At 40.2% G+C, this 22,446-nt stretch overlaps 1 protein-coding gene across 3 annotated transcripts in view; it reads left to right on the top strand.

Moving 5' to 3' along the window:
- LOC119497020 (atrial natriuretic peptide receptor 1-like) overlaps window positions 1-22,446 on the top strand; it is a 90,077-nt gene that overhangs the window by 1,583 nt on the left and 66,048 nt on the right. For 2 of the 3 annotated variants that reach the window (XM_037784773.1, XM_037784771.1), the window contains exons 2-3: window positions 107-751; window positions 5,111-5,924. In XM_037784773.1, the coding sequence (XP_037640701.1) occupies window positions 5,168-5,924 (757 nt within the window). In that variant the 5' untranslated portion in view covers window positions 107-751; window positions 5,111-5,167. The remainder of the gene's footprint in view (window positions 1-106; window positions 752-5,110; window positions 5,925-22,446) is intronic. The other variant, XM_037784772.1, reaches the window with a different exon arrangement.

The raw sequence follows: 22,446 nt of genomic DNA, 5'->3' as shown, positions 1-22,446 counted from the left end.
ACCTTTCCATGCCCTTTCCTTCCTCTCTCTTCTCTCTCACTTTTCCTTCCTTCCTTCCTCCCCTCCATCCCCCCCTCTCCCTCTCTCTCTCTCTCTCTCTCTCCAGCAGCTCTCCGCCCAGACACACCACCAGTCAGTCAGTCAGTCTCTCTCTCTCAGTCAAACAGCAGCTCACTAACAACAACACCACTCACAGTTTATCTTTACACCTGCGGATGGATTTAAAAACCTGACTGAAGTGGAGAGATTCACCTGTAGGATCAGAAAGCAGCTGAGAACTCTTCTAAAACGTGTTTTAAAGGACTTCACCTGCAGGATTTAAATATAATCTGAATGGTTTGGCGTTAACATCTCACTCTTCATGGTGGATTATTACTTTTTGAACACACTCTTGTCGCTGACAGGTGAACAACGTCAGTGTGATGACGGACACGTTGGCTTTCAATCATGGGGTATCTTTTTTTTTTTACAATTACGCATTTTTAAACTTTCAAACGTGATTTCCCCTGAAGCTTACTTTCCTAAAGGACTGCCGTGAAAATATACATCGACTGACATTTCACTTTAATCATTTTTCGACCATAAAACGTGTAAAATCAGGCATATTCTCTGGACGTTTTCTTCCATCTAAACAGACAAGAGGAGCTGTCACAGTAACGCACCTTTACGCGGACATGTGTGCTAGTTTCCACGTTTAAAATCAGCAAAAACTTACAGAGAACGATGAAGAGGAAACCAGACACCCACTGAGGTAAGAGAGAAGAAAGTCCATTTCTAAGTGATATCATGTTTTATAGGATGTATTGATTGATTTGCATTTGAGAGGTTTGACCCTGCATGTTTCTGTCTGGAGGGAATTGATGCTTTCCAGCAGCTTGTCCTTCACAAAGATGCAATAATGTATGGAGGCTTGATGGGGTAAGATGCCCATGCACCTTAATAACAATTAACTAACAAATCGAAATTGCAATAGTGCCGACATGCAGCATTTGTTAGAATTGCAATATTTGTTAAAGCTTCAGTAGGCAGAATTGTTTTGCATCATTGGGGGAAAATTCCATAATAACCTTTCAGCATATTGTAATTCAAGTGTTTTGAGAGATAACTAGACTTCTGCACCTCATCATGGCTCTGTTTTCAGGCTTTAAAGGTCCAATATTATAAAAAAGGGAGATTTTCATGTATTTGTTTTATTATAAAGCAGGCTTAAGTCCTATATAAATACTGTAAAAGTATCGAAACATTCAAACCACAGGAAAATACACACACAGCCGTATTCAGAAACTCTGCATTTGAAACACGCCGTCAGGATTTCTGTCCATTTGTGATGTCACGAATATACAATATTAAGACCATTTACACAATTTTAAACGTCAACATTCTAAATGTGTCCCAGTTTATTCCTGGTTGCCGTGTATGTGAATGTCATCAGCTGACAGGAAGTAAACATGGACCCAAGCTGTTGCCTAGCAATGCAATTCTGTTGCAATTCCGTCAAAATGCGCTAAAACGGAGCGTTTCAGACAGAGGGGTGAATACAGGCATATTCAGGCTGACAGTATGAGGAAAATAAAGTTTTTTTTTAACATTACAGCATGTAAACATGTTCTAGTAGAAACACAAAATACCAGTATGAACCTGAAAATGAGCATGATAGGGACCTTTAATAACAATTAACTAACAAACAAACATTTTTTTTTTAATATAACGCTATATAATTTGAATATCAATACAATATGTACACAAGAAATATCAAGTAAACACATTTAAAGGGCAAAAGACTATGACTTTATTATAAAACTAAATGTAAAATCTCGTAAAGGGGGAAAGGGGGGTGGGATCTTGCCTCACCATTTTGTTCTGCAAAATTGGTATCTATACATAATATCTTTATTTTCAAAAATTAACTGCAACATAAATGTTACATAACACATTACCAGGGGGGTCTGGGGGGTCCTCCCACAAAAACATTACAGTTTCAGAGACTTTCTTTTCTGCATTCTGGTGACTTTAAAATAGTGAAAATAACAAAATAATAAGTACACAGTACAGTAATTTTGTTCAAATAATGGACCACTCTCCATTCTCATATTAACAGTAAATAAAAGTTTTAATGTGTAAATCCTTGTAAAACAAATAAATAAAAACCCCACAGGCTTATTTTGTACTGTCAGAATATTACATGAAATTACCTCAAAACCACTTCTTTTAATTTCCTCCCACCAGTAAAATTATTTCGATGCTATTCAAAGATTATCAAGGCTACTACCATCCAAGAAAAGAGATGAAATGAAAATTGGCTTTATATAGTAATTGGAAGGGGAATAAAAAGGGGGAGGGAGGTTCTTACCTGGTGGGAGCATTTTACCCTAGTCTACCCTTTTATTGCCAGCAGGGATTGTATCTGTGAACCAGCAATTTGAATATTCTGTAAATATATACATGAAATGTTGATAACAAAATGAATGATGATACAGAAGCCCATTGTTGTTAATGAGAAAAGTTTATTGTTTTAACAAGCTTTCTCTGTAATAGGCTAATGAGAAAGTCTCTCGACATAACAGAAGGGTTTGTTGTTAATTTCGAATGATATGAAAATGAGATTAGGGCAGCCCAAATAATTGAAATTATCGAAATTGCAATAGTGCCGACATGCAGCATTTGTTAAAATTGCAATATTTGTTAAAGCTTCAGTAGGCAGAATTTTGTTTGCATCATTGGGGAACAATTCCATAATAACCTTTCAGCATATTGTAATTCAAGTGTTCTGAGAGAAAACTAGACTTCTGCACCTCCTCATGGCTCTGTTTTCAGGCTTTAAAATATTTGATAAAATATGAATCAATATTCTGTTACTGTAATGCCTATTTTTTCTCCTCAAATGTTTTCAGAAACGTCTTGTAGTGTACTGTTTAGCTGTAAAATGAGAAAGTTTGTGATCTGGCATTCATGTTGAGATCTGTTGAGGAAATATCAAGCACCGCCCACCAGCCGGAGCACAGCCAATAGGAACGCTCTCTCTCTGAAATGACCTGTGATTGGCCAAAGTCTCCCATCAGATTTTTGAAAGCCTTATTGATAAATTGCCAAAACAAGTTTATTTTTTGTAAAATGTCCCGCTTACTACATATAGTGGTCAAAATAAAAGTTAAGGTGTTAATGATACAAAACAAATATTGGCCGATATATTGTTTTTATACTCTTGAATATAACTGGCATTGGCCTCAAAAATCCAGTATTGTCCGGGCTCTGCTAAAGACTGTTCAATAATTGATGATTTATTGTTGCAGCAGTATTTCAATGTTGTAGCAGGTCCAGGTCTCATCTATTGCAATGCATTATATTTTATGAGCTCTCCATAGCAGTGTGTTTGTAAAATCTTTCTCTGCAGAATAATAAAAAACAACAGCCAGCAGAGTAAAATGTGCAAAAATCAAAATCTTAAGAGTAAAGTATTACCTAAAATGCAACCTAGTTAGTTGCTTGCTTCCCACTTTTGAGAACTGAAATAGTTTTCAATGCGATGGCAGTGATTATTAGACTCAGGTCGAATTCAAATTCTCACTGTCATTGATCACTTACTTGAGCACTATTTTTCAAATTCAGATCCCATTATTTTCCAGTTCGTAGTGCTTTTATTATAATATGAGCCAAATACATGCAGGTGTCTGCAGCTCAAATACAGTCTCTGTATGCTGTTCTGTGTCAGTGGAAACCAGAGTTTAAAGGGTCTCTATGTAAGAATCAGAAATGGCTTGTTAACAGCGACACCTGTGGCCGTTAAGTCAACAAAAGTCAGCGTCCTGTTGCTCGCGCTCGTGCTTGTGCTCGCTCTACATAGACATGAACGAGCATTGATCAACACAGTGAGGCGACAAACGTCAGCTAAAACCACAATATCACTCTATATTTCACCTGTTTGGCAGTAATGTTAGCTGACCAGACAAATGTCTCTCCATGAATCGATGCTGTTATTGTGTTTTCCTGCTTCAGCCTCCCGACCGTGTCAGAAGGAACAGGGGAGACACCGGAGTGTTGGTCGGAGACGATAATGTTACTCTTCTGCTGTGTGTAGTGTGCGCGCATGCACGTGAGAGGTGGAGTGAGTGAGAACGAGCGCGGTGTGTGACTGAAGGCAGGCAGGCAGAGGAGCAGAGTGCAGCGTCGACTCCAGCCCTGGAGACCAAAGCTACGGTCTCCCCTGTGTCTTCTGGCCGCGGTTGGGAGGCTGGAGCTGGATTAGTTGACACTGTTTTGCAAGACGGGCTTCACTAGCTATAACTTTGCGGTTTTGGTGCTTCTGTGTAGTTTGTGTTGGAACAGCGTAGCCACACGCAAGTGCGCATAGGAAACACCAACCTGCAATGATTTATAAGAGTGTAAGTGTAAGAAGTTACTAACAGTCCCTTTTAAATTAATTAAAGTGACCTTTTGGTTATACTGTTTTACTTTTAATAACAAATAATATCTTGGTGACTCCTGCTGCCTCTTGTATAACACTAACTAAAATGTACAGATACAGACAGGTACATTATTGGAATATCTAAATCAGTGGTTGAATTTTTACATATTTCTTGGATGCATCATTTTCAAAACAGACATTAAAAAAACTTTGTCATCAGTCAGTTAACATAGCTGTGTCTGTTATTAAATCTGTCCATTCTTAGGTGGATATCAAATGTTGGAGCATATATTTCAAGTTTTTTGTTCTATTTTTTATTACAGGATGACCATGCGTTTCCCCCAGTCTGAGATGTTCATGTGGGCAGGCTGAACTTGAGAAAACACTCATTACCTTCAGTGTTATACGCTAACTCTGTGTTGTATGAGGTGGGCATGTCTGCCAGGAAAATTGTCCTCTCATTTTGCAGCTTCGGGGAGTTTTTCTCTCACGACTCAGCATGGCCCCAAACACACAAAAGCCACTCAGGACTGACGTAGACAAAATGATTACAGTGAATTCGACCATGACCAACCAAAGCAGGTCTCGGTGTCCTGACTATGTTATTAGATTTTAGTTACAGGAGGAAGTACGCATCATTCTCCATGCTCAGCAAACAGGACCTCATGTTGCATGTTTAGTTAATGTCTCCCTTGTGTGTGTCTACAGTTTACGGAGATCAATTATTCAGCCGTGGTGGAAGTGGACTACCTGCTGGGCTGGAGGATGGCCTGTTGGAAGAAGGGCACCTCTCTCCTGCTGGTTCTGCTGGTTCTGCTCGACCTACAGCCGGTCACTGGGCGATCATCTCGACACCGCAGATTGAGACGTCAAACCCGAGGGCACCATGAACACCGGGCGAAACAGAACATCATGCTGGCTGTCATTTTACCACAGAGCAACACAGATTACCCGTGGGCTTGGCCTCGCATCGGTCCCGCCCTGGAGCGAGCCATAAAAAACGTCAACGCCGACCCCACCCTGCTTCCTGACCACAACCTCACCTACGCTTTCAAGAACAGCGAAAACAATGACAGCATCTGCTCCGAGTCCATCGCCCCGCTCATGGCTGTGGACCTTAAGTTTGCGTACGACCCGTGGGCTTTCATCGGTCCTGGCTGCTCCTACACCTCTTCCCCTGTTGGCCTCTTCACCACACACTGGGACGTTCCCATGGTTACGGCGGGCGCCCCGGCCGTCGCATTTTACGGCGGAATCTACCCGTCCATCACCAACACAGGCCCCACGCACAAGAAGCTCGGGAAGTTTGCCCTCCGGATCTGCGAGCACTTTGGCTGGCGGGAGCACGTGGTGCTCATGTTCAGTGACAACAAGGTGGACGATCGGCCATGCTACTTTGCCGTGGAGGGTTTGTACACCGAGCTGAAGAACATCAACATGACACGCGTTGACAGAGTGTTTGAAGAGAACAAGCCGGTCAACTACTCCCAGATCATCTCTGACATTCAGAACGACGGCCGAGGTGAGTCACCAGAGTAAATGTTGGTCACTTTCATTGTACGTTTAGTTTGCAGTTCATCTCAAAGTATATGACTGGGGAACTTAATCATTTTGTGAGATGTTTCCTCTGCATCTTACAAGATAGATGCTTTCAGAAGTCCACTCTTGACCCTATATTCAGGCTCTGTCTACATGTATATGGATATTTTTGAAAATACGGAGCTGAAGAGCTGAGTTAATGGAGGTTCCATTGAGTTACATTATGATGCGTTCAAGCTCTACTCAGTACAAATGACTACTGAGCGATGGTAAATTATAACGTTGTCATGATGCGTTCAAATGTTATCTTGTAAAATGTAGTTTTTGGTGAGAAACTTGAATAAATCCAGTTGTTTGAAGGAGATGTTTTCACAGGAATATAAAATAGATAATAGAGAGAGAACCTGTTTAACTTCCTAACTCTAGCTCTAAGCAGCTTATGATATATAATTAGGACTACTAATGCCAAGATTTTTTTTAAACATAGTTAAATGAAATACAATAATTTATTTCCTAATTATTTGAATTGTGTGTTTTTATGCAAATAACCAGTATAGATGGCAATAACAAAGTAAAAGAATAACATTTTGATTTTAATGGTTGGAATGTAGCACAACACAAAGCAGCGCTCTGTTTATTTAAATGTGAAATTGCAATAAAAATATTTCGTCCCTAAAATCTATGAATAATCAAATGATCTCAATATCGATTAAAATAATTATGATTATCATTTTGGCCATAATCGTGCAGACGAGGTGGAGTTGCTGCTTAATGTCTCCTTAAAATCTGCACCTCAGAAGGCGTTTTCAAAACCCAAAACTCCTAAAGCCTAAGACTGTTTGCGTGTGGACAGGAGGCCAAAACACAGATGTTTTTGAAAATATGTGTATACGTGCAGACAGGGCCTCAGAGTCATCAGGTCTGGCAGGGTTCTGCTGTGTTTCCGCAGGTCTCAGGTCTCAATATGTCTAATAGACCTTTTTTAACAGCAGACATTTTGACTTGTTACAGGAGGTAAAGCACAGGTGGGATTAATGACATTAACAATGGCTCAGTTCCGGTAAGCTATTTCAATGCGCCAGCACGCACAATACCAAGAACTGCAGCCAGCATCAATGTTATTAAATACACCCTGAGCTTTTTCTGCTATGACATGTCAGAATGTCTGCTATGAGAAAAGATCTAAATACCCAAGTGTATCCAGGCAAACTGTATCAGCTCTGATCAGAGTGTGAACTGCAGGAAAAGTAACTAGCATTGTTTTCTGTATTTTGGGATTGTTAGCTTTGATTGATAGTGACAGTCGAGGTTGATGGGAAACACGAGGTGAGAGAGAGCGAACAAAGAAATGCAACAAAGTTCCTCAGATGGAGCTGAAACGGGTATGTTGTGGTTGCTGTATATGGTCATGTGTCTGAACCACTCAGCCACCGAGCTGATGTGTTGCTGTTCTTTCTCTGTTTGGGTCTGTTTGGACAGCATTTTGGCTATGGTCTAAGTACCATACTTTATTTTGAAAATTAAGTGTGCTTATCATGCGGCAACCTCTTGGTCTGAAAAGTGAAGCCGATGTGGAAGTGCCTTAAACATTCTTTCTAATCGGCAACAGGGGGCGACTCTTCTGATAGTCGATTGTATAGAAGTCTATGAGAAAATTAGCTTCTCACTTGGTTTATTACCACAGTAATCATTGTAAATATGAGTTTATGGTTTCAATCGCTAGTTTCAAGTCTTCTTCAATACAGCAAAATGCTGAAAAATGAAAGTTCCTGCTGCAAGTAGCATTGGCATTAAGAATCAGCAGAGTAATAGTGAGAAGTGACAGTGTATAAAGGCGACCAACAACATTTGTATGAATGTGACTGGATGTTAGTCAGCTGGTTGCTGCACAGATGATGCATCAATGAACCAATGATACAGAGACAGCAGACGATGATCAGCTGATTTTAATGATGTCCTTTATGACAACATATATACAAACTATTTCCTCATCAGGTCCACTTAGTAGACCTTTATGTGTTTTATCCATCAATATGATCGAGGTGGGAATACCAGGATGTCTGTAGTTCTGCGATATGTGTAGTTATTGAACCGATCAATCAGCTGTGTTTATTGAACAATGCTCTTTTAAGCCTGTTATTGACGTGCCTAAATGGAATCGATTTATCCCTTTCGCTTCAGCCTCTCAGCATCTCCTGTTTCCAGTAATTCAATCCAAAAGGAAAAGATTCCTTCAGACTGCTGTCGTCTAACTGCCCTTTCTTCTTGCCTGGTTCAAACTAACATCTAAAAGAGAGTTTTGTTTTTTAATTATGCACCCGTGTGTTTTTGATGCAGCAGGTTCATCATCAAAATTCTATTTGTGTTCCACTTCAGTTCTTCCCCGCTAAGTCCAGGCTGCAGGAATTAGCCTCAGCTCAGATAAAAAACACAAAAAGCAAATTGCAGAGCTACAGAGTGAGAACACAGCAGGAGATGAGCGGTCAAAGTGCAGCAGAACCGCACGTCTAATAAAAACCTGAGGTTGTGATGTTTATCACGGACAAACACGTTGATATGAAGGGCAGAGGGTTCAATAAAAGAATATGTAGCATTTTCAAAAGGAGTTTATCTTTTATACTGAAATCATTTTCCAGTTTTAAAGCACTAACCGCTTAAACCTCATGATTTTCACCTTAAATTTCCCAACTTGGCAACCCTAAAGCTTATATCAAGCTTCCTCTGTGTACAATCAATGTCCACAGCAAATTCTTTTCAGAAATTTTAGAAGCAGATATCTTAAGATGATTTCTGACTTTGATATGAACCAAACTGAATGCAAATTAATCATCTCTGAAAGCATCTAAAACATTTGTTCTTCTTCTGTTGTATTTCTGACAAAGCAGTTTGCCCCCCAACCCCCAGTCTGTGGATAAACACATGGTTATCAAGCTAAAAATCATTAAAGAGGCAGCTCAGTTCCTGAAAGGCTGACATTTAGGAGGTTCTTCTCATCTAGTAAATACAGCCTGAATCACACACAGCATATCAGTCTTTATCTTGTTTTATAGCATCCAGTTAGCATGCACTGCAATAAAGCTTTTTATCTTGCCTACTGCACATTAATACACATGCACACAAACAAAATAAGCAAGTCCTCATTGTGAGCAGAAAGCCCAGCAGTGTGTTTTCTTGTTGATTCAGCTGCAGCAGATATTCTGAGCTCATGTGAACAGAGTTATACAAACTGTCTGCTCGTCATGGTTTCTGCCTATCACTGTCATCTCTTTTTTTCTGCCCCTGCGAGCGAGCCGTTCGGCTCAGGTTGTTAAGTCAGACATTAGCTCCTGCTCCTCGCCTCAGGGCACCATCACTGCAGAAATATGAGCCGAATCGATGCGTCCACAGGCCAGACAACAGCTCGGCGCTGTAAATGGCTCTGCCCCGAGGACACAGTGGAAAAGTCAGTGAATGATGCGGCACATTTCCAGAATGGAGAAAGGTGCTCAGCAGCAACGTGCACAGCTGATGTTCTGACGTCGAGACAAAAACACTCAGAAAACAAAGGGCAACAACAAAAATCCCGAGAATGACACAGAATCAAACCTATACAGCTTCATATCACAGCCCGTTTGTACATTTTTGGTAGAAAAAAAAAAGTTCACAATGACAATTAACCCTCTGAGACCCACAATAGACCTGTTTTTGTCTTTTCTAGGGGGGTACAAGGGGTATTTAGGGGGGACTTAGGGGGACTTAGGGGGACTAACTTTAGGGTTAAAGATTGAATTGAAAATAGGAATATTGAATATAAAATGTGGTTTATCGAACTCACATATACATGTCTTTATTGAACTTATTATAGTATAATTATTGTAAGAATTATGCATGACTCATCATGCATGATACAGTACTCAGGTACAGGCTCATTCTTGACTTTGAAAACAGCAGTTTGACTAAAGATTCTTATCACTTGTTTTTTTAGCTTTCATCCAACTTCACCCTCTGATTTATTTAAGCAGCTGATTCATAATAATGATACGTCTTGTGTTGCACCCAGAGATCAGCTAAATGATGTGGAAAATAAACTGACTTACTGGAAGATATGTTACATTAAGTTCTGATTACAAAAGAGCAGATTGAATGGAGAGAGGGAGAAATGTTTAATTAAACAATTAGTGGAATAATCAATTAGTCGATCAACAGAAAAGTAATCGGCAACTATTTTGATAATCAGTTAATCACTGAAATCTATTATAGAATTTTCTGCTTTTCTTTCTCTAATTTGACCGTAAACTGAATATCTTTGGGTTTTGGACTGTCAGTTGGACAAAGATCAAACAATTAATACATTTATTGCTAAAATATTCTACAGATAAACTCATAAGAAAGTAATCATATTTGCAGCCCCAAAACCTTTCTTGAACCTCAACACTGAAATCATTCCAAATCTAAATCTTTTTTTAAATTAATAAGAACTAAAAACAAAGGCAAACATTTTAAATGAGATGGAAAAATAATTCATATATTCAGATATATTCAGTGCTGGATTTATGTTTGACATGCAAATAGAGGCAAGCTGTAGCAACATGGAAAACTTACGAAGAAAATATGACAATTTGTGAAATTGAAAAATGGATTCTAGAAATATTTAATAAGAGAAAATTAAAACAAAGGAAGTTAAACGTGGTTAAAACATGTGAGAACAACTTTGAGGAAAAGCCAAGCAGCACTTTACTGCTTTATGCTCAGCTTTAGTAATAAAATCTGTCCTGTCACTGTGCTGAAGTTTAGTAATAGAGGCATAAATCCACCACACAGTCTCCTGCTTCCTCTATCTGTGGAGGTGTACTAATCTGTAAACCATGCAAAAATAAACACACTGGCTCTCAATGAGCTTCCCTCTCCGGTTCCCACAGAGGCATAAAACCTCCCGACAGGGCATTTATTAACAGAGGTCAGGAACCTGCCGCCTTATATGGAAACTACATTTGGCCTATCAGATCTGTAGGTATTTCCTGCCAAACACACGCAAGCTAATTTTACCTTGTGTCCCTGCCTTTTGTCTAGTTAATCAAACATGCAGTGACTCTTAAGGCTGCGTGGAAAGAGTGTGACCGTTCTTTTTGGAAATATCAGTAATACTGTAGTTATAAGGAGGTCCGTGTTAATGGTTGTAGAAGCTGATGGAAGAAATGAACGCTGTTTGAAATCAGTCTTTCGTTCACTCATTCACTTCTCCCTATATTATAGACTCGACATAGTTCTACTTATGACGCTTTTACCCCTTTCACACCGAGGACTCAACAAGGGTTGAACCAGGGTTGATTGTGTGTCTGAAAGGGTTTATCCGCGTTGACTGGCTCGCCCAGGTCAAGAGGTGGGTCAGACCAGGGCCGGACTGGGGAAATGTCCGCCCAATGAAAGCATTTTTTTCTCTAACGTTAGAGGCCATTGTGTGAGACTTGTGTCATGAAGTGTTGTAATGTGCATGTGCATGATGGTAGTATATTGTTTGTTATTTTTAAAAATGTATTTTAAAATTGTAATCCTTCTAATATCAACAGAATACAGTTACCTTTTTTTGTATCCTAATGACGTAACACCATTCTATGTCTTCCGTTACTCCCCAAGCCTGTATACAGTGCATGGATCTCACACTGAGACTCAATTTACACACCGAAACAGTAAATATAGAGCTATAATATAGTAAATAGAAAGTGATTTTGGTCACAGTTTAAGAGTTTCTTTCCAAAATGATGTGTATCTACGATTGGAAAGTCTTCACTGCTGCATATATGATCTGTCCTTTGAAATCAAGTGTTTTAGATGAATACTGATTTTAAACATACTTTAAAGCGCCCTACAACTGTGTGATTTTGGCGGTCCTAGATGACAGTTGACAAGTATGAGATCATCGGTGGTCCTGGACCTCACTGTGAAACACATCCACTGAAAGACAATTTTGAGTTTTGGAGACCAAAGACAGATTGAAATGTAGCTCCTACAGCCATTGGTGATCCCCTGACTTTTCCATCGTCATGTTAAAATTTTAATTTGGTCAATAATCCTTCCAAATACCTGCAACACATACAACATTCCCATCACCCTCAACTGTGCTCGTGCTGATTGTTGGCACATGGAATGCTGCCATGCTAATGTTAGTGTAGTAGTGAGCTGAGACCTAGTTGCTAATATACCTTTATGGGAGTAAAGATGTTCAACATTTTCCTATAGAAGGGAACATTTTGTGTTGTTTTTTTTAACAGGAAGTTCAGTAATTGTTTTATTTTACGCATTTAAACCAAAGCTGCTAGTGTGGCTGTAAACTCTTCATTTGTAAAATGCTCTTCAGTTGCCACCAACTCTCTGAAGATGCAAAGAATTTCACTTTGACTGCGTGTTAACGCAGATTTTTTTTAATTTTAACTGTTTTTGCAATGTCTGCATATTACCTAATTTAAATACATGCAAATAGGACATGAGCACCGAGGCGCTATTTGCTTGGCAGCGGAGTTTAGGAGTGCATTTCACCCTTTGCGGGGGCTTTGAGAATTACACGGCTTCTTTTTGTCTTATCTGTGCAGGTTTTAGCGGCGGCAGAAGCCGTGCGGTCCTTTTGTGAATTGATTGCAACTGATTGTACTGTGAGGCTTTAGGTGAAACAGTTGATGCTGACCTGACGAGCCAAAGTGGACACAACCAATTAACAGCAATGACCTACTAAAAAGTTTTCCATCCCGGCGGAACACCTGATTCATATTCAGACTGGGTTGTGTCTCATTAATGCAAAGCCATATGTTCCAGTCACGCTGAGAAGCGACAGGAGGGGAAAACATTTCCACCTTTGCTGCAAAACAAACACACACGCACGCACGCACGCACGCACGCACGCACGCACGCACGCACGCACACACACACACACACACACACACACACACACACACACGCACACACACACACAGATTAAACTTCACCACCTCCCAGCCCTCAGTGACTCCTTCTCAGCGTTATATGCAGAAAGGTGATTGCTGACATCAGACTATGATGTGAGACTAATGACTATGAATTCCCCGCCTTTTTATAATCATGAAAATCAGGAGAGAATGTAAGAACAGCAGGTGTTCAAAACAAGGTAATTTATTACAGAAGTTTGCATACATAATAACAGTTAGTGTGTTTGCAGCATCATCACTGTCAATGTTATCCTTAGACTGAGTGTGGAAAGCCCGAACAATTGGAACATGGGAGTGCCTTTGAGCAAGGCAGTTAACCCTAAACTCCTCAATTTTAGTAGTTGACTTTCCATTACTTAATATGGATTATTGCTTCAGGTTAGGAAAATGTACATATGTAAAGCACTTTGTTCACGTCTGCTGGATAAAACAAGGTTAAGCAAACACTGTGTGGGACATTAGTATCATTTTGTCTAGAGTCACAAGTCAGTCTGTAAATGTTTCGCTCAGCTAGAGACTGAAGACAGTTTCCCTGCTTTTGTTGCTAAAACTGGGTGGAAACAATTATAGAGTTTAAAAATAAAAACGTGACTCGTTTAATATCATCAGTCCCGTGAGTCCCGTGAGTCCCGTGAGTCCCGTGAGTCGTTACTCAGTGAAGTTAATGTCAAACACGACCGTTTCCTAAATCTGATTGTGTTGCCTAGACCTAACTTCCAGTGAAAACGGAAGTTCATTTTGCTCCTTGAGCATATATCGACCCGCCGTCCCTGACACGTCCAAAAGTAATGCCCGAGGGGTACCCCGTGGTTCGGTCTCTGATGCTGAGGGGCACTGACCAAGCGGAGGTATTTGACGAGTTGGGAGCTAGAATGTGTTGGTTTATTTCTGCTCTAAAGTTGGCCATTTTAACATGCGGGTCTATGGGGATTGACTCGCTTTTGGAGCCAGCCTGAAGTGGTCATAAGATGAACTACAGTTTTCAGCCCCGGAGGTTGCTGCTTGCGCTGCACATTGGCGGATGGATACAATATTATTAAATCAAGAAATAGTTACAGCATGTAACTCCCCCTAAAACCACAAACGGTTGTTCTTGATTGATATTCCAGATTAGATTAATCTGGAAATTTTGAAAAATGATTTATCTTTCAGAAAAATGAATGCTTAGCTCTTGAAGGTAATGATAGTACACAAGGGTCTCAAACTCCAGCTGAAACCCTTTTAAAGATTCAGTGAATTATTTTATAGTTGTACACAAGATTCAGCAGCGCGAGAGGCAACAATTTGACAATAGGACAGTTTGAAAAAGCAGCCAGTCTGAATTAGGTGCAAATGCCTGATGCAAAAAGTTTGAGAAAAAACTTTGTGAGTGCTCCTTTGAGTGGAGGAATCAAGAGTTTTACAGAGATGCTTTCTGTGATTGAACAGCCCTCTAGCTGATTGAGGACTCTGGCCTGTCACCTCCCGCCACTTTTAAAGGTCAATAACAGCACGACCAATTAGGACAAGGGGGGGCGAGAGAGGCATCGTGACTTCTCGGCACTTGATTGCTCTCATGGAAAGATAGACGACAGACTGAAAATATTCACTTTGAGCCTCAACAAGAGAAACTAATTAGAGATTCCAGAGGCTGACGGTAGTTAATCTTTCACAGGACTGCTTCTAAACTAATCAGCTCTGCCCTCATTAACCGAAGCCAATTTGCAGTTTAGTTAGCTTCTCACAGCTAACGGATGCTAATTAAGAGTGGATAGCTGAATGACTATATAAAGGCTCACTGGAGACCGTGAGGGCAGTGAAGCATTTCCAGTTAACTGGTCATTCTCATTTAGTGTGACTCGCTGTCAAACTGTAATGAATGCTTACATTTCTGGATTGTCAATGTTACCGGCAAGCAGTAACTGAAATGGATGTGTAACTAGGTGATTGCTTGTTTGCACATTAACGTTCCTGTTGAGCATGAAAGGACGCCCACGTAGCTACTGATTTTTACTTTTTTTGCCCAGTGACTATGGCTATATAATCAGTTCTAAGTGTGATTTAACTCACATTTTGTCAACTTCTTAAATAATTTTACCATTATATGTGACTTTGATGAAACAAGTGGGGCAACTATAGCTAACTAATTGCTAAGTGAACATTAATATAAGTAATTTGTGCCAATTCTAGGCTTAACAAAGCTAGCTTCTACCAAGCAATTCAACATCCATTGATGCTAATAATGTAACGATGCCGGTCGCTAAATGTTAATTATCTTCTTTTTTTTTTAGCTACGTAGCATGATATTAAAAGGAAGGAGCTACCTCTGATACTGGAGACGAATCTAGGGTATGGCTGTCTTTTTTTGCCGAAGTCGAGATGCCTATGCAGAAATTCACAATATCCAAATATGTGTGCTTGAACTGCCACCATGAGCATCCACATGTCCTCACAGCTACACAAACTATTGACCGAGTCATAACATATGAATAAAGCTCATCTTGGTTCGCTGTTGTCTGCTGCCATTTTTTCTGTCACTACGATGACGGTACGGTAGGCTAATAGATAATGACAGCCGGAACCATTGAACCTACGCAAGTAGAGAAAAAGAAAAAGTGTCCATTCCTCAGATCTGCCTCACCTAGAACGGACAAAGTTTTATTAATTATTCTGACAATGATATGAAATGGAGAAAAACAGCAAATCCTCACATTTGAAAAACCTGAACCAGCAAATCTTGTTTTTACAAATGCACCCTAGATTCCCTGAGAAGCAGTATAAATACTGACTGGATTGTTCTTGTGAATGAAAGTAAAATATAATAATTATTATGTGATTTATTGCTTTTCTAGTTTGAGCTGTGAGAAATGTATTGTAAGTAGCTTTTAGGTAAAACGAGCATTTTTTCACATTGTAAGCCGGTGTCACTTATATTATTCTGTAAATGCTTGTTCCAAGTCTTCTCTTAAGATTTATACTTTTATTTATTCAAATATTGAACCCTAAATTACTTTTTCTGCGTCATTAATATCACATTTTCTTGAAATATTTTGTGTTTTTGTATATTAAATGTTTGGTTTTAAGTACTCATGCAGTGTTTAAGGAAGTTCAGTTTCCAGACTTAAGTGCCTTCATCAGTCAGCTATAATTGACAGGAAATGGTCTCAGTGCTTATCTGCATAAATGGACAGACTGCATGATACAGTGGAACAGCACGGACATCTGGGCCCCGTGTATTTACAGTCTCACTGGGACCTCTTCCCCTCTAAGTGCAGCATCTATGAATAACTAAATCAACACATTTACTGTGGTGGTACTGTGTCATACTTTTACTACGAGAGAGGGAAAACATTATAAAACTTTATTTCCTTTGTGATTGTTCGTGTCTTATTTATACTCTATAAGCCGAAGGCAAAAGCTAGAAACGAAACCTTCTTTCTTCCCCGGCCTCTAGTTGAAATGATCCTTTAAAGATAGAATACAAGCATTTTAAATTGTATAAGACTCAGCATGTGTAGCAAAATGCTTTATTTTAGGGTTGCAAATATGTATGAATGTGTGTGTGAATGGGTGAATGCTGACATGTAGTGTCAGTATAGTTTTACCCATGAGTGAGAAGGCTGTTACATTTCTTGAGGTTGAGCTGTACTTTTCTTTGGAGGCACACATGTAGGCGGGGCGGAGAAAAATAAAATGATAGCCGATTCTGCTTTTGTTTTTGATGATCGAGATCAGAAGCTAAATTCGATCGATTTCGGATTTAGAATGGAAATCGTGACAGACTGTAAAACCAACAGTAACAATTTATTATGACACTAGTAACATAAACTTAAAAAAATGTAGATGAAGACAAACTTTTAAAGATGATATGGGCCCTCTACATGTGTAGTCAGTTGCACTTCACATACTGTATCTGTGAAGATTACTTGTTGTAGAGTTGGAGTCTTGTTTATGAGCAGTATGTACCTTTACTTCCTGTCCGTTTAACACACTCATTATGTCTGTCAACCCTCTGCCATACGTCTGCTTTCCTTTCACACACAAACCAACACAAATGGACCTAAAGCCAGCGGCCTGGCAGCCTCTCCGGGTGTATCTGCTACTGCTAAAATGCTGTATAATGCGTTGGCCTCAGTGCAGCAGAAATCTATCCATCACTGTCCTGGTGCTGGCAGTCTGCTCTCTGTCCTTAAAGGCCGTTTTGGTTCAGATCCAGACAGAGTCAGCCAGTCAGGAACATCTGATGCAGCTCTAATAAGGTAGATGAATGCATTTCAGTGCTTTTCCTGGCATCAGTGTGTGTTTACAGAAAGGCTTCAGGATGTCTTTTAACCAAGCGATAACCTCTGGTACTGAGAAATGAAGCCAACACGGAAGTGCCAAAAACGGCAGTTTTTTGAATGAACACTTGAGGCTGGCTCCAAAAGCAACTGGTTTAGTTTTTTATTACATTTGTTTTCCTATATAATATAGTCTCCTGGCAATATATTCTGTTTAGGCAAATCAAAGCACTCAGATAAGGTTTGGGAAAGATGTCTCGGTTACATGTCAAGTCCAACCCATTCTCATATCTTCACATGCATATCGTAGCAGGCAGTGTTGGACCAGGACCCGAGGGTAGACAAGTAATGCATGAATAATTTATAACCACTGCATGAGTGTTCATTATTTCATGCATGCATTATTTAATTATATATCCTAAACTGCTGGGACACAAAGTGATTCTTGTTACACATAAAGAAACATGTCGACACATGCTACACCAGCAGATCTTAGTCTTATCTAACCAGCACCAACAGCAGCACATTTACGTGGGTTGGAGCGGTGTGTGTTTGGCTGTCAGATTGCAAACATCAGAAGGAAAAAGCCCCAACACACAGACTGAGCTTTGGTACAGTTTGTGGCTAAACATCCCAACACTGTTAAGACTCAGTGTCTGCGTCGTTCAGTATTTGGTCCACCTGTTTTTTTCATTAACGTTCAGTTTCATATGTAAACGAACCACAGAGGGACATTTACAATCTCAGAGACATTTCACAGGTACTTTTCTACAGGAGGCACCTCGTTGCCAACCGTGACTCATTTCAGCCACCATGCGTCCCTCTGAGTGATGTTACGTAATACAGATTCAGTTTCCAGCCCTGCAACGAACAACTTTGTTATCCAGCAGCCAGCTGTTGATAATATAGATACCGGCTACTCTGAAAGGTTTTAATCTGGACATGTTTGTGAAAACGGTAACCGCCTCTACACTAATAATAGAGAATAATTGCCAGTAGGTGTGAGCGTGTTGATGGATGTTGATACTTTCGCTATGCTTCATCTCAGGCGTTCAAAATTGTAACAAAGCAAATCAAAACTTAATCAAATCCATTTATACCATTCAATTCAATGTGTTTTTTAATAAATCACCTTTCTTTAATGAATATATTTCGTCAGTGCCTCCCTCTGTGTACGGCGGGCGGGAGAGCAACCCGTTTTTACCGCAGTGAAAATGTTGTTTTTGAAAGGCTAAACACCAACAAATCTGGATTGAAGCAGAATATTTTGTTAGATAAAAGCATGTTGTGAATTTTGGAAATTATAACATCAATTTTTTTCAATAAATGTTGACTTATTTCCCAACGCTTTGGAGTTATTGGAAATGTAGACCCAGAACATGCTATACATCTCATCTGGCCTGGGAACATCTCGGGATCCCCCAGGAGGAGCTGGAAAACCTTGCAAGGTAGAGGGATGTCTGGAATAACTTGCTTAGCATGCTGCCAGCAACCCTGCAGCAGAAAATGGATGGATGGATGGATGGAAGAAAAATATGTCATTATAACATGAAAATATCTCTGTATTGTCTCAAGAAACTGAGCAGAGTTTTTTGTAATGTTGGCAGCACTGTGGGCAGGATTTGGAGGAACTGTGGAGGAAGATCAAGTAAATTAGATTGTGAGACATACAGTATATTCATGGTGATCTAGTTGTGTACTGTACAAACAGCCGTCTAAAGTCATCATAAGTTGCACAGATGTTGTAATTCAGTCTGTTCGTTTGTAGCTATATCTATGAAAAGTAAATGCACTGTAGTTCGTATTTATCCCATAAAATCAAATTGTATAGAATCCACGTAATTGTGAACAAGGAAGTATAAAGGAAGGGAGTCGGTGTGGATGGGTGGGTCCAAAAAACACAGGACTTTCACCCAGGAGACCGCCGTTTGTGTCCTGTACTTAACTAACAGCACTTCTGGTGTTATTCTAATCCAAACCAGGATCTTTTCCTGAACCTAACTAGGTAGTTTTTGTCACAGAACTTCCGTACCAAGTTACTCCACTTCTGGTGTGGCGTAACTTAACCACAATCTTTTCCTAAAACCTAAATTAAGTGGTTTTGTTACCTAATCCTAACCAAGTTGTTTCCTGTGAAGGTGGAAGTTTATTTTGAAAAGACTGGAGCAGCAATTGGCGCTGGACATTTGTAATAAAATGTACGAAAACTGAGGAATAACTTTTCGTAAGATATCATAAGAACCGTTGTATGAGAATACGTTGTGTATTTGTTTGTACTCTGTAAATCTATCCTGCTGAGTTCTGCTCAGTGTTCTCTGAAGCTCCTACAGTTGTCATCGTTACGTGTTTACTGTAATCTTTGCTGATCATGGCGGCAAATGAAGAATGAGGCTGCTCAATAATCACTGATAAAGACACTTTGTGTGAGAGCGCTGATGGAGGCGTTAAATCACAGCGGGAACAAAGACAACGAGCGATGCGAGAGGCCTCCGGACTAATCATCAGACGTTTCTAATTGCACATTTATCAAACCATCACACTGTGTGTGTGTTGTGTCCTTTCAATCCTGAAGGAAAAAAAAAACAGGCCTTGATTACTTCACATGCTGTCAAAGAGCTGACAATGTGATCATCAAGATAAAGTGACAGCTTTCATATTAAAACGTTATACTGTGTAAGATCTCCGATGACACACGGAGGGTGGAGAAAATGAAACCATTAAAGGACATCAAGCAAAGGAAACTGTACCCAGAGCTGAGTGGCACACAGCATCCTGAAAGGAAAATGATTTTAACCTATTACTGATGAAAAGTGGGAAATTATTTCTTTTTTTATTCAAAGATCCAAGTTGTTTTTTTTTTTTTTACATTTCTCAGAAGATCAGAAGACGTCAGTGAGAGTTGGAGAGAGGAGTGCCGGTGTTGTCAGAGTTTGTTGTGTTGGACTACAGAAAGCATAGCTTAGTGTTATAGAACATGGAACCCATTTTCATTCACATATCTTGAGGTCAGAGGTCAAGGGACCCCTTTGAAAATGGCCATGTCAGTTTTTCCTCACCAAAATTTAGCCTAAACACAACAAGCTCTGACAACACCAGCACTCCTCTCTCCAACTCTCACTCACGTTTCCACCGTTGGCTTCTGGCAACAAGTCACATGACACAACAACAAACAGACCGGATCAAGCTAAAGGTAAAGAAACCGTTTTATTTCTCTGTGGGGTCCTTTCATAGTGTTGTCAAACACTTCTAATAACAATCTGAGCCTGTCAGTGGCAAAAACAAGCACTTGAAGTGGATGTAAACTGACAGTAAGGAGTTGAGCGATTACGTTACAGCCCATTTACCGGCTGCCGTCTGCATCGGTCTCCCTCAATACTGGACCAATTTCAGAAATTGTTGTCCCCATTAGTCATTTAGAACACAAAAACATGGGAAGATAGGATGAAAAATACTGAAGTTACCCTTTAACTACAAGTGAAGACATTCATACACCAACATTCCTATCAGGCTCAAATCGTATTTATATTGTGTACAAGGTTCGTAAAATTGTGACATTACAAAGCATCGTCCTCATAAAGCCACATTTTTATTTCACAATGGAAAACTAGTCGGAGCTCAAGCGCCCACTGACATCACGCTCTCCGTGACCTCGACTTCCCGCACAGGAGCAGGTGATGTCACCGCTGCATGTCTTGTCGTCATGGCGGCGGCGAAGCGGGCAGTCGATCATCCTGAACAAATCTACCCACAGGGCATTCAGCCCTATTTTCCTTTTTCCTTGCCGCTGTTCACGTCCATCTGGCAGTAGTTAAAGATTAATACGCTGGAATCTGAGAGCTGAGGAGCCGGGAGAAGACGGGAGGTTTTAACCAGACGGAGAGACGTACGGCTTCAGTGAGAGCAGTGATATCAAGCTGGACTGAGAACTGAAGACATCAGCACTAAAGTTCAGTTGGTTCAGATTGTCTCAGTACACCTAATGACATTAACTTTGGGTACATTGCCACCAGAAACACTGACTCATTGATGAGGCTGTGATACTTTGTATATCTCTCTCTCTCTCTCTATATATATATATATATAGAGAGAGAGAGAGAGAGATATATATACTGTATACATGGGTATGTTTTCGGTTCGGTTTGTTTGCGATCAGGATTACAGAAAAACTATTGGCCCGATTTTCATGGTGGAAGGGTGTAGCATGGGCCAAGGAAGAACCAATTACATTTTGGAGTGGATCCGAATCACGGGTCGAATACATGCACTGTTTTTCACTTATGGAGACAGCCTTGGTGGAGGTCTGCGCTCTCCAGGTGCCCTCCTAGTTTCATTTGAAATCATTGCAGGTGCCGTTGTTTTGACTGTGCTTTGAGCTCTTGTTGCTTTAAAAGGAAGCATTTCAACTTTTTTCGAAAATTGCTTATTATGTTTTTGGTTCGGTTTGTTTGTTGGTTGGTTTGTTTGTCTGTTTATCAGCAGGATTACAGAAATAAAACCACTGGCCTGAATTTTCATGAAATTTGGTGGAAGGTTGTAGCATGGACCAAGGAAGAACCCATTACATTTTGGAGGACATCCGTACACAAATTTCTTTTTCAATTTCTTTAACAAATCCGAGATAAGGCATGGCCTTGGCGGAAGCCTGTGCTCTCCGATCGTCCCTCTAGTTCACCTTGTTTCCAAGAGTGAGATGATAAAAATGATACCACTGTCATGCCAGTGTATTAAGTACAAAGTTGGAGTCAGGATTAGCGTAGCTTAGCATAAAGACTGGAAGCAGGGGGAAACAACTAGCCTGGCCAACACCTCTAAAGTTCGCTGATGAACATGTTGTGTCTGGTTTAATTTGTACGCAAACACAACTGTTTGTGGTTTTAAGGGGAGCTGTGCGCTGGTACTATTTCTTGATAAACAACAGTGTATCCTTCTGCACAGTGTTTCTGTGCAGCGTCTCCGGCTAATAGCTCGGGTTGTCCGATACTATCGCCGAGCACAGGTTTTGGTTTTTGGCCTCTGTACCAAATCCAACAACCTCACTGTGATGACTTCAGGAAGCTGCACACCGACTGTCGACAAGAAACAGTTCAAGCATGTATCTTATAATACGATGTGAGCGTGTGGCAAGGACACGTAAATTATTTTAATAATATGTAGAAAGGGTTGTGTTTTGTAAAAGGAAAGTGAAGCTTAATCAGATATTTATGTATTGAGTAAGAAACTTGAATTTTACATGAGTCAACCCCCAGCAGCCCTCCCAGCTGTTGCAGAGGCCTGGAGGCTGCAGATATGCATGAATGGACCTTGAGTCACT

Source organism: Sebastes umbrosus, chromosome 11 (genome assembly GCF_015220745.1).
Source record: "Sebastes umbrosus isolate fSebUmb1 chromosome 11, fSebUmb1.pri, whole genome shotgun sequence".
Taxonomy (NCBI): domain Eukaryota; kingdom Metazoa; phylum Chordata; class Actinopteri; order Perciformes; family Sebastidae; genus Sebastes; species Sebastes umbrosus.
The sequence above is the reverse complement of the archived record's forward strand: the minus strand, read 5'-3'. Positions and strand labels throughout refer to the sequence as shown.